Below are 12788 nucleotides of genomic sequence, written 5' to 3'. Positions count from 1 at the left end.
TAGGTGGACTGTCTTTGGTCAGTTATTCCACCAAGTTCTATTTGCACCCATAAAATACTGATATGTATCTGCCATTTCTTACTTTAGTCTACAAAAATATTTAATAGCATATGGTCTTTTTTCCAGTTCATTCAAAATTTTGAAGGCAACCTTATTATTTTCTTGCATATTCTTCCATCCATTTACTAAAGCAACTTTTAAACTGATTATAATTTAATCCATTTTTATATGCACTACCCAAACCTTCCTTGCAATTTTAAATAGCATTTAACTCATCCAGAAAATAAGTGAAAAGAATTGTTTCCTCTCTAAAATACTGCACATTTTCCCTTAATTACTTCTTATTGCTAATAATATTTATGAGACATCTGTTTTTGAGATGAAATGTTTCTTTTATGCTTTAAAAATAAGAAAAGCATAATTTGTCTTATTTATGGTAACTTTTATAAGCTCCAAATTCTGTGTGCCAGCACAGAAGAATTATACTTTTGGTAAGGGAAAGCAAATTGGCTCTGGTAAATTAAATCCTAGGAGACTTCTGATTTGCTTTCCATTATGAATAGCTTTAAATAACTAAACGAAATAATTTTATCTGGCTTTCATCAGAGGAGAACAAGGCTTCACATAATGGTATGATATACAACAGATGCTAATGTACAGCAAAAGACTAGCATTACATGCCTTAATGGAAGCTGAAAAGAAATACAGTTAGTTGAGCAAACACTAAGTCTGTAGGAAACATACTGAAACAATAATTCAATATGTAGGTTCTGAAAGATAACACTGAATATTTTGCAATAAATTTGATCTAATTTTTTTTTTTGGTAATAAGATTGTGTGATGTTTTTTAAGCCTTACCTTCTTTGGAGTCCCTAGGACTTGGCAAATTTTGAAGATTTCATCTACTTCGCTTGTGCCTGGGAACAGAGGTCTGAGTGTGTATAACTCAGCCATTATACTGCCAACTGCCCATATATCAATAGGTGAGCTATAGACAGAAGATCTCAGCAAAACCTCAGGAGCACGGTACCTGTGAGGATGGAGGGAAATAATATATAAGTTAGAATGGTCATAGGAGGGTAATTACTTAAGCTAATGCATTAAATTCTTGATATACTTACCACCTGGTAGAAACATAATCTGTGTAAGGTGGCTGAGATCTTAGTTCTCTAGCCAACCCAAAATCTGCAATTTTTACAAGTTCTGGTCCACTACAGAGAAGATTTTCAGGCTTCATATCCCTATGAAAAAATCCTGTAGAAGACCAAAGAGAAAAGAATTGCAAATTATCACAGAATCACTTCTTAAGCAGCAATTTCTAATAGGAGTAATCCAGTATTTACTTTGGGATGTTTTGGAATATTATAGTCGTTTTCAGTCTTTTTTTCTTTTCTTTTTTATTTTTTAATTCAACATAAAATAATTGGAACACTAACAAATGTTCTTAAATTAACAAATGTAAACTGTCATTAGCACACTAAGGAAAATGAATTGGCTGGCAGCAACATCAAGTAAAAACCCAATTTCAGAATGAAATCTTTTGCAAAAACTACAACTGCTTTGTCAGTTTTGGATAATGGAAAATGGAGCATCTGGCACACTTACTTGATTCATAAAATTGCTTGAATGATTTTTAGCTAGTTATTTATCATTGTGACAACAATTTGGAGATACAGACATTTACAGGATATCCAAATCCTGCTCAGAAATGCTAATATTGGTAATGCAGGCACATAAAGCTTCTTCAATGCTTGCTGTTGGCTTGAGGACCTCTATACTTGGGCAGTGGTTAAGTCACTATGCAAATTAATTCTGCTGTTTAATTGGAACACACAATTTGCTATGTTATCCATTAATTTGATTGAAATCCACTTGCTAGAATAAAGCACTGAATTTCTGCATGCATAAATTGAAAACAACTGTAAGAAATTGATTCAAATTATTACAGTGAAATGTACATGTTCAAATTTATCATACCTGGTATTCCCTTATACACTTATGGTCAAATCAAGATATTAATATTGTAATTTAAAATTGGAAGTTTTTCTTAAAATCTAATTTTCTAATTTATTTCACAGAGAAATGGTGTAGGAAAGGAGGATGCTAATAAACAGTATATGATCCTGATTAGAAGGACAATAAAATGTCAATTTCTAGGTATTTGATAATACTGAATAAAACTAATTATTCATTTAATTCACCAACAGGCCTCTTCAGGGTACATTGAAAACAAATGAAACCTTACTAGGAACACTGTTTCTTATATTATTTTCAGCTAATGTTTTATTGTCTTTGGAAAGTTTTAAGGATACCACAGTGATGTGAAGAAGAATTACAAAATCAAAAAGTTAAGCATGAGAGTAAATTACTACCTTTTTAAATGCAATACAGTTCACAGACAGATATTAAACATGAGCTTTAGGAGTTTTGCAAACAGTGTGAAACTTTTTATTGTTGTGAGCACACCTCAGCTCTTATTTAGACTGTGCCAGTAATTCCTAGAAACATCCCACTTACTAAAATATTTAAATCCAGGCTGTATTTGATAAGGATACTCTTTGAATTTCTTAGTGAACAAGTTATTTTAGTATTTTTTATATGTAGAGTATCATGTTAGTATAGTATCTCAGCACAGGACTATTGATGTATTAATGCTTCTCAATTAGATCTTTTTGAGGATGCAGAAGTGATTAGTACAGCAGAGCATACAAGTTTCTTTAGTTTGTTTATTCATCTGCTAACCAAAGTAGAAAACACTACTGCACAGTGTATGAACAACATCCAGTGCTTTCCAAGAGAAAGAGGAAACTCCAGTTACAGGAAAACAAAGAGTAACTTCAGGCAAAGTTTAAAACTACACCACACTTGAAACAGGTAACCATGATTTGATCAGAGATGATTAATATCCCTTGCTAGGTTATTTTATTAATATTATTTCTGCGCATGATATTATTTTCTAAAAAAAGTGCTACACAGTTAAACTCTAGTAGGAAACCTACCATGTTTGTGGATGAAAGCCAGCCCTTGCAATATTTGATACATCATGTTTCTGATGACTGACTCAGGGAAAAACTTATTTCTGTGAAGAAACAGGGTAAAAACATAATTAAGAAAAATAATGTGCCTTCAGAACATATGTGTTTCTTTATTTTGTCTAACACAAAATAAAGAAACACATATGTTCTGAAGGCACATTATTTTGTGCCTATTTCAGCATGTGTTCATGATGAAAACACACCCATCAAGTCAAAGTACTAGAGTTGCATCTCTAGTACTTTGACTTGATGGGTGTGTTTTCATCATGAACACATGAAAACACACCCATCAAGTCAAAGTACTAGAGATGCAACTCTCATTTCAAAACCCTATTGGGCGTTAACCTCAACCACCTGAAGTGCAGCAGCAGAACTTTGCTGAGACATTCATGGTGCTATCTCTCTGTAGAAGCTGGCTGGCCAGCAGCGTGCTTGACAGGTGAGTATAGAATGCACAGTGCTGTAGCAAGGCAGAGATTGCACAGTGCAGCACTGGTAGGTGCATTACCCAGTGGTGCCCTTAAGGGAGCCCTGCTAAGAGCAATTCTGCTCAGCTGCAGAGTAACATTGTGCTCATGTCACCAGCAGTTACCCCAGGATGTCAGCTCAAGAGCTTGGCACACTACGAGATACAGTGCATGACAAAGTCTGAAAGAAAAACACACTAAAGGCAAAACAATTCATCAAAAGAAAATGTTACTGAAAAGGCAGGTCCTACTCCAAAGACCACCTTGCAAACCTTACTATGTAGTGTTTGTCCAAGAGTGCAACATTAGAGTTAGCCTATATTAGGCCATTCTTACAAAGATGCATCCATGTACCATCCCCACCTTAAGTCAAACCAAGAGCAAATGTAGCATGAACAGCGTTCACCCAACCCTTCATACATTAAAATGAAGGCTAATGAGGAAAAAAACCCAAAACACAACTACTTGGAATTTCTCTCATGGCTCTACACAAAGGCATGCCAATTCTCCTGTTAACGAGTGATCAAACTTATTTCCAAAAGCATTACAATATGCAGTGTTGTAACAGAGCAATGCAGAAATCTACCCTCAAATAATCTGGTGCAGCAAATCCTGTTCACATCAGTGGGGCTACAAGAAGAGCCAAAACCAGACATCTCAAAGTGTTCTTCAAAGCACTATGAGAATCATTAAATAAAGCATAATAGCACACTCCTTTTCTGAGAAAAAAGACATACCTATCCTTCATTAGCTGATAGAGATTTTCCTTCATGTACTCAAATACAAAATAAAGGTGGTCATTTTCTCGTATGACTTCCTTCAATTTTATTACATTGGCATGGTTTAGCTTCTTCAGAGACTGCAACAGAGCAAAATACAGCTTCAGATAACCCCACAGTGACCTTGATTCCTTACCAGAGCTAAATTTTTAACATCTAAGTTTCTAGCACAGAATCCACACAGCATATTCATATAATACCCCATTATTTATCTTGTAATCTGTTCTAAAGAAGAACAATCCAGAAGTTTGAATAAATCTCAAATTAAAAGCAACAACTATATTAATAGTAGTTTAAACCTATTTCTAGGGATTACCTCAGAGCTGAAGTAAAGATTAGCACAAAAACCTAATTCCCTACAACAAAAGACAAATCTGACGCTGTAAGAGCTCTTGCTCACTGTACTGAATAAGAAAACCTGCATATATTTTTCCCTTCTTTTTGGCATGAAGCTTTCATGAAGAAGGATTCTCTTACAGATGCTCATTTTGGATATACTGATTTGTATGAAGTCTCCAATAAGTTAAATCAAAAGCCCTCTAGTAGGGAGTTTTGTATATATAGAAAATCAGACACCCAAAACATGGAATTATTTGGCAGGTTTTTAAGTGTTACTCTATCACTTGGCTAGCCAAAACTCCCTGTGCTTTCTACAGATGCCCAAACACAAGATATATGGAATGGACACACAGCTAGAAATCTGGAAGTAAAATGAAAGAGGAGGATGGTAAACCACAGAAATACACATATCCAAAATCAATTTATTTTCCTTTCTCAAAGATAAGAGGCTTGGCTATGACATGGCCACTGCTTGAGAACAGTGGAATATTTCACAAATCAGCAGGACCTCTAAGAGTGCCAGCACTCCACAGTTTTGTGAAATCTGTCAGCATTTAAGGAGTTCATAGAGTTTAGCCTCACTTGGACACAGTAGCTGCCCTTTTCCTTCATGCAAGCCTAACCAGATACCTATTTTTAAATGTGGCATGTTCACCACTTTACCTTGACTTCTCTCAAATTCATACATTCATCCCATGAGTAGAACTTTCTTTTCATTCTGAAATAAAGTTCAAGACAGAGTATTTTCAGTGAACAGTACAGAATACTTTTAGAATTAGAAAATCTAAATGATATTTTCCAACACTAGCATTATCTATGTTTTGAACTCAATTTAAAACATTCTAGCATACCCATCAGCAATATAATTAAAAACAAAGTCAATGCTTAGAATTGCTAAAAATTTACAGTGATTAATCATCAAACACTGAAACTGAAATATCTTTAGAAGAGTACAGCCAGAGACCATGTTACTCCAAAGTAAAAGGGACATAAAACACACCTTTGTATCATTTGAGTTGTGTTTTTAATAATAAAGTAAGCAACAATGACACTGCAGATAAAACATGGAAAATCATGTCCTTATGCATAAGTAGAATATTCTAGGAAAACAAAAAAAATTAATTTTTGTAATCACCAAAATATCTGGACTGCTTTCTGTTATAATTAAGCATCTGACTTGACTGGTAATTTTAAAAATCTGTTCCAAGATATTAATTTCAAAAAAAGGTTTCATGTTTTTCAAGAAATATCATAGCCTCTAAACTAATTGTTAGAAATAAATGTATTACACTGTTATGTATAAGTCCTGCATAAATCCCAATGTGGACATTTGGTGTTGCTCATATCTTGGGATGAAGTTGTGAATGTCATTGCTGTGTTTTGGTAAAGTTTTAGCACCTAAAGTGAAGATATTTAAACCCATAATTTTCATTTAAAATAAAACTATCTTCAAGCAAAACTGTACCCTCTCAAGTCCCAAACTTCAAAATCATGCAACAGAATTCCAAATCCTGAAATCACAAAATTAACCACTTCCCACAAAATGCTCTTCCTTTTGCTAATAATAATTAAAATAATTAATTTGAGATTCTTTAGCTTCAGTAACAGTACCAGCAAGATATGGTGAAACATGAAATTCTCAGAAATTCTTAAAAAAAAGTCACTCAATTATATTACAATTATCTTACTACAGTAGATCCATAAATGAGAGGAAAAAGTCTGAGCAAGTCACAATTTCTGGTATTTCAACTTACACTTTATATCCAGCTTGCAATTCTCTAGGAATACAAGGGGAATTCCCCCACGCCTTGAGTATAATTTTTCTTGTTTCGTAATCATCTTTTAAGGCAAGTGTGACAATACTCTTGATTACACAGAACACAAGTTTATTAGAGCCAGGGAGACAGCCTTTATTTACCTGACCAGATTGTTACTGTTTATCACTGTAGCAACACCTGAAACTTAATGCAGTGCTTACAAAGATTTGGGGGGCTGGGGTGGAATTTCAAATCTACCTGTTAAAATCACTATTCCTGCAACTCATATAAATAAACTCCCTAATTAATGCCATTCACTTTTGCTTCTCCTTTGGTGATGGCCTAACAACATTTTTCAAAGGAAGCACGTTCAAACCAGACAAAAGCAGCATGCAATTTTACAAGCCAAAGTAAAACAGCAAATTAGACTGATGTCTCTCTATTGATCAGTTACCAGAAATCTGAGTCACAATCACCTTGTAAAACATCTTAATTAAAATAATTTTGTTACGTTAATTTCCTTTTAAAAGGCAACTTTTTTTCAATTCTACACAAATGGAAGACAACAATAAAGTCAAAAGTGAAAATCCAAGATTTTGCAAGCACCTTTACTGAACTGAGATGCTACATACCTTTTGATAGCCACAAGTTCTCCTGACTCATTGCTCTTCCCCATCAACACGCTGCCATAGGTGCCATCACCCAGTTGTTTCATAATTGTGTAACGATTCATTTTTTTTATGACTCAGACAGCCAAAAGCTTATGAAATGGTAAATATATTCTGTTTTATTAAAGGGTTCTGTGCTCTTTGATTTTCTCAAGAGAAATCTTCTTCCAGACTGCTTTATGTTGGTGAATGTTTCTCATAACTCAGCAGGATATTCACCGCTCTCTTCCAAACTATAGCTGCTTTGAGATCCAGTTACGAAGAATGGGAGACAGAGGAACATGGTCATCCTCACACAGATCCCTAAAAAAAAACCTAAAAAAAGACTAGGTAGTTTTACAGGTAGTTTTAGAAAAGAGACACTCTACTACTTGTATCAAAGAATAGCACCCTCCAGAACCACATGTGCTTTTTAAATGGACGTAAATGCAGTTAGCTTCTTTAAATTTTTCAAACCACAGAAGGTGCCTACTGTACAATTAGAGCTGGAGTAAACAGAAACTGGAGAGTCAAGGTTACTGTCATAATTCCCTAGAACCAGCAAAATGTTTTTAAAGCTGGTGTATTCTGATGGAAGCCCTTACTCTGAATTTGTAGACAGCAGCAGCTTCCTGAACTATTACAAAGGCATGGCTGAAGTTCTGGAAAACATAAGGATAAAAATTTTGCACAGGGTGCCACGGTAAACTTAGAGTCTGAATACTGTGTTTTGGATTGGTAATGCAAGCAGGCTTCCTATGCTTAAAAGTTAGTGAGGAAAGGAGGTGGAGCAGCAAGATAACCACTGCATTTTTCACCCACATAAATGGACATCTTGCTCTGAAGTTCACATAATTCTTAGGCATGGTAATGGCTGAAGAGTTAAGGTTATTCTTCAGTTTTACAAGTCTTGCAGAGGGAAGCACAGAGCTTATATGCATTACATGAAAGATTAAAACTGAACTGTCATTTGGAAAAGAATCCATATTGAACAATGTTGAATCACCATATTTGAATCCATGCAAATATTATTTTGAATCCCAATCCAAGTTTGAATCTGAACCCCAGCTTCCACTACACACAATACTATCTCTCACCAATGCTTCAGTTGAAGGCTAGTTGCCTGATGTTAAACACACAAACTCACAAGAGTCACTCATTTATGCAGGACTAGGAAAAACTAACAACCTCTCATTGTACCATTTACTCCCTGTAACCCAAATGCTAATACACAAACACTCTACCTTTTGCCTCTGCTGTCTGAAAATACGAAATAAAACTCAGATCAATGGGAAAACACCATCAGTCTACCTTTATAGGAGATTGAGAACTTAGCATGCAGCTCTCTAGTGCTTATCCTTACAGCAAAATTAGCTACAATCTGGTCTGTTCAAACAGATTAAGAAACTCTGATTCAGCTGATAACAAGACTCAGGCTTGAGATTTACAGGCCTGGCAAAATAATAATAAAGTTGGATTCTCAAGGAGTGTGAAATATACATTCTCAAGCAGACTAGCCTGCTGTGTAAATGAAACACCTGCCTGGACAACAGATCAATGTTTCTAAGTTGTTCTTAGCTGAAATGCTGCTTGCATGAAGTTATAACACAGATGGTACTCCCTCTTGCTTCTGTTTACAGGAAAGAATCTCACATCACTTGTCAAGATGACCATTGGCCTAGTGGATATCTCAATTTATAATCTTTGCACCAAGCAACCTTTATTTTGTCAGGAATAGTTACAGATAAGATTTTTTCTACACCCATCTATACCTCCCGTCCCCTAAAGCCACAGCTGTAGTGAAATAAGATTTCTGGTTAATAGCGTATTCTGATACAAAGCTAAAAATCAGATAAAAGTAACACAGGCATCTCAAATTATGATGAGATTTTAAATCGGACTTTCATATATTTAAGCAAACTGTTTTTCTCAGAATTCAGCTTTATATCTTATTCCCCAGAATGCCTCCATGCACTCTAGTCTTTAATACCATCAATAATGCCTTTTTACAACAAGGTTGTTTGTTGACTCTGGTAATAAGCAGATGATCAAGGGTATTTATTCCAAGTTAAGATACATTCTGCATACCCATCTTGCAAGTTGTCAATGGTTCGCTCTAGGTATGTATTAAAAAAACAAACCAACACAAAAACCTTGAGGGTATCCTTATACCCCATTTTACAACACAGCATCACATCTAAAGCATCAGCAATGATAAACTGTGCATGCATTTTGTATAAGTGTAGACAGGTGTATCATGTGAAATGAAATGTAACAAGTTTTGTGAGCTTGTGCTTCTCTGCTTCAACAAATATCACTGAGCATTGTTTAAGGTATGTTTTTTGTGAGGGGATTTAGCAATATCTGCTACAGATGGCCCTAGCTTGAACTCCTGGAGTTACATTAAGATGTTGGAGAATTTGCACGCATTTCATGCTCAAGTTTTTGCTCTCTAACAAAGTGCACCAAAAACAATGTGAGAAAAATTTGTATTTGCAATAAACAGAACAAGATCTAGATACAACCTCAAGTATTGACCTTTAAATCCTCTAATTTTCGTGCCTAAATCCTACTGGTTTTCCAAGTAATTTTCATTGGATTATATATTAATCACATGCTTTTACAATTATTCCTTTTGTCTTAATATTTTGGCATGTGCAATCAAAACAACCTCACATAAATTGTTCCTTCCCTCCAGAAATTCCATATAATACAATACAGACCCATTCATTTTTGTCTGTTCTATAACATATATCATTCTTTTTGTCTGTTCTATAATATATTTTACTGCTTTATTCCTTTTCTGCTGTATACTTAAATTTTAGGGTACCAAAACACCTGATCAAGTAAAGTACAGAAAAGCTGGTGCATTCCTTCAATGATCAAGTGGAAGTGTCAAATCCACTCCATGGAAATGCACAAAACAAGGTGTGAATACCACATACCCTGATAACAAATGTCTGTGTACCATCACACCTACCTGACATGTTCTGGAATTACAGAGCATGATGATTAGAACATAAATGGCCCAGAGATTCACATTTTACTACAACAGACTTCTGCAGACTTTGTAATTTTCACCACTCATACCCAACTCAGGTGTGCAAATTTTTCCTCAGCAGCATATCTGTATTTTCTTTTTCAAATCTGCAGTTCAGTTTTGTCTTTTGTACTAACCTGAGGAAAAGCAAGGGCCCAGTCTAGCTTTTCTGGTTAAAACATGCCTTTGGAGTGGCCTTTTCTATAATAATGCTATGATATTATATGATATTGTTTCTTCAGAGATGCAAAGCTCTAAAAATGTAAAACTGCCATAATAGGTACCAAACAGACAAGAGAAATCCTAGTCTACACAACAGCTTGTTGTTACTCTTAATGACACACTGCATATAATCTCTTTACACAGGATTAAGGAAAGATTAAAGCCAGGGACAAATAGAGGACAAAATAAAATAGCTTGACAGAATCTTTAATTTGTGTAAATTTAGCAAACCTGAACAAGTACTAGAGAATTGAACAAATCATCACTTTTACTGTATTACTGGTGTCTTAAGCACTAGCAGCAATTTTATATTATTTCAGATGTCTGGATTACATTTCAAAATGTAAAGAACAGCAACAAATCACCTACATTTCTTATATATAAACAACAGGCTTTACCAAGAGTTCTACAATTGCATCCTAAACAAACTACTCTCAAATAATTAGAAACTAGGATATATGACCCAATAAGACCTCCCACCCAGAGAAGCAAAACACCCACAACCAAATTTTACCAACCTGTTTACAGTAACTGATGAAATCACCAAAACTGTTTGTGTGGCACAGTACTGTTCTCAATGATCAGAACTGGCAGTATTGCACAGCACACAATGTATGCTGATATTGATTATAAAAGTAAAAAAGAAAAACCAAACCCAAAACCAAATCCAACCCCCCCCCCAAAAAAAAAAACAAACAAAAAAAAACCAACCAAATTTTGCTACAAGAACTTTGTAGGCAGTGAACGGTGAACGTATATTACTAAAGCTGCCAGTAATCAGGTCCCATGACAGGTGGATCCAGTTCTTGAGATTAACCTCAAATCCATTACCCTAATCAAATACCAGCAGTTATTTAAAAACACGACACTCGGCTGCAAGAAAGAAGTCAGTAACATTGACGATAAATACTGGTGCTTTGAAATAGACTGCCTTAATTTTTTTTTTAAGTCCCTTAAAAATATAATATATTGTCCCACTTGAGCGTATCAGGCATTCAGGATGGGATATATCAAATTAAGAACTCCAGTTTGCTTTAAGTATTTCCCCCTGTTTTGTTCCAAACTAGCTTTGTTTTCAAAGCAAAATTATTCACACCAACTTTTTCAACAGATTACCACCATGCCAGCAAGGCTACTACTTCCTACCCACAGGAAACCCCTTCCCACCATGCAGTACAGCAAGTTTCAGGATAACAGTCGTTTCAGTGCTGCTGGAACTGCAAGTCTCCTGTTTTGGGCAGCATCCAGAAGGAATATGAACCTCTCATCTTTCAGCATCTGCACCACTGTAAGTTTCAGTGAAACACAGAATCGTTATGGTCGGAAGGGACCTCTGGAGATCATCTAACCCAAACCCCCTGCCAAGGCAGGGTGACCTAGAGCAGGTGACACAGGAACACATCCAGGTGTGTTTTGAATGTCTCCAGAGAGGGAGACTCCACAACGTCCCTGGCCACCCTGTTCCACTCCTCGGCCACCCTCAATGTAAAAAAGTTCTTCCTCATGTTGAGGTGGAACTTCCTGTGTTTCAGTTTATGGCCATTACTGCTCATGCTGTCGCCAAGCACCACTGAAAAGACTCTGGCACCATCCTCTTGGGACTTGCCTTTGAGATAACTATACGCACTAATGAGATCCCCTCTCCGTCTTGAGAATGGAAACAAATGCTCGTTTCCACTTCAGTTCCACCTGGTGACATCCAGCCGCCTCCCGAGTGCGCGCCAGTCTCTTCTCAGCACTCACAGCGCCGAGGGGAGCGCGGCGCTCCTGCCGCTCACTCCGGCTGTGAAACTCGGCACTGCCCGGCCTGCCACTTTCACCCCGCTTCTCCTAAACAAAGCTTCACCTCCTCTCATTAACCGCGGACATCTCGGGCCGCCAAGGCCCGGCTCTACCCCAGCGAAGCCAAAGCGGGCAGGGTGCCTGTCCCCGCAGGCTCCGCACCCACGCGGTACTGCAGCGGGGCAGCTCCCCCACACGCGAGCTCACCGCACACCGAGCCCAGCCGCCCGGCAGCAGCCCTCCCCTTCAGGAATGGAGCTCGGAGCGCTCCCGCTCCAGCCCAAACGCGCACCTCCTCCGTGCTGGGAGAGCCCCAGGGAGGCCCAGCCCCCGGCGCACGGGCGCTCACCAGCCCGGCCCGAGGGCGGCTCTCAGGCCGCCGTCCCCGCCGCCCCTCACTCACCGCGGCGCTGGGGGCGGAGCCAGCTCGATGCCACCGAGCCCCCGGCCCGCCCGCCGCCTCCCTCGGCCGGGCCGCTCTGCCCGTCACCGGGGCGACGGGCGCGGGGCCGGGCCGCGGGCTGGGGCGGGCCGGGACGCCGGCACCGCCCTCCTGGCGGCGGGCACGGCTGGCAGCAGTCCCCGGTGGAGCGGAGGATCTAGGAGGCGGAGGATAAACAGCTCTGCGGGGAGCGGGGACAGCGCCCTGCTGGAAAGGGAGTGCTGCGCAACGGGAGCTGAGCTCGGTGACGAGAGCCGCGTCGCAGGTTCCCTGAAGGT

The 12788-nt window shown here is 38.1% G+C and overlaps 1 protein-coding gene across 3 annotated transcripts in view; it reads right to left on the bottom strand.

The window, feature by feature from the left end:
* The window catches only part of MAK (male germ cell associated kinase), a 28479-nt gene extending 15920 nt beyond the window's left edge, over window positions 1-12559 (bottom strand). For 2 of the 3 annotated variants that reach the window (XM_030229568.2, XM_030229577.2), the window contains exons 1-7: window positions 12472-12559; window positions 7010-7360; window positions 5284-5338; window positions 4240-4361; window positions 3000-3079; window positions 1122-1254; window positions 859-1030 (exon numbers count right to left, since the gene is read on the bottom strand). In XM_030229568.2, the coding sequence (XP_030085428.2) occupies window positions 859-1030; window positions 1122-1254; window positions 3000-3079; window positions 4240-4361; window positions 5284-5338; window positions 7010-7110 (663 nt within the window). In that variant the 5' untranslated portion in view covers window positions 7111-7360; window positions 12472-12559. The other variant, XM_050971140.1, reaches the window with a different exon arrangement.
* Between the last annotated feature and the right edge of the window lie 229 nt (window positions 12560-12788).

Source organism: Serinus canaria, chromosome 2 (genome assembly GCF_022539315.1).
Source record: "Serinus canaria isolate serCan28SL12 chromosome 2, serCan2020, whole genome shotgun sequence".
Lineage (NCBI taxonomy): Eukaryota > Metazoa > Chordata > Aves > Passeriformes > Fringillidae > Serinus > Serinus canaria.
Note: the sequence above shows the minus strand (reverse complement) of the source record. Positions and strands in the feature narration are given on the sequence as shown.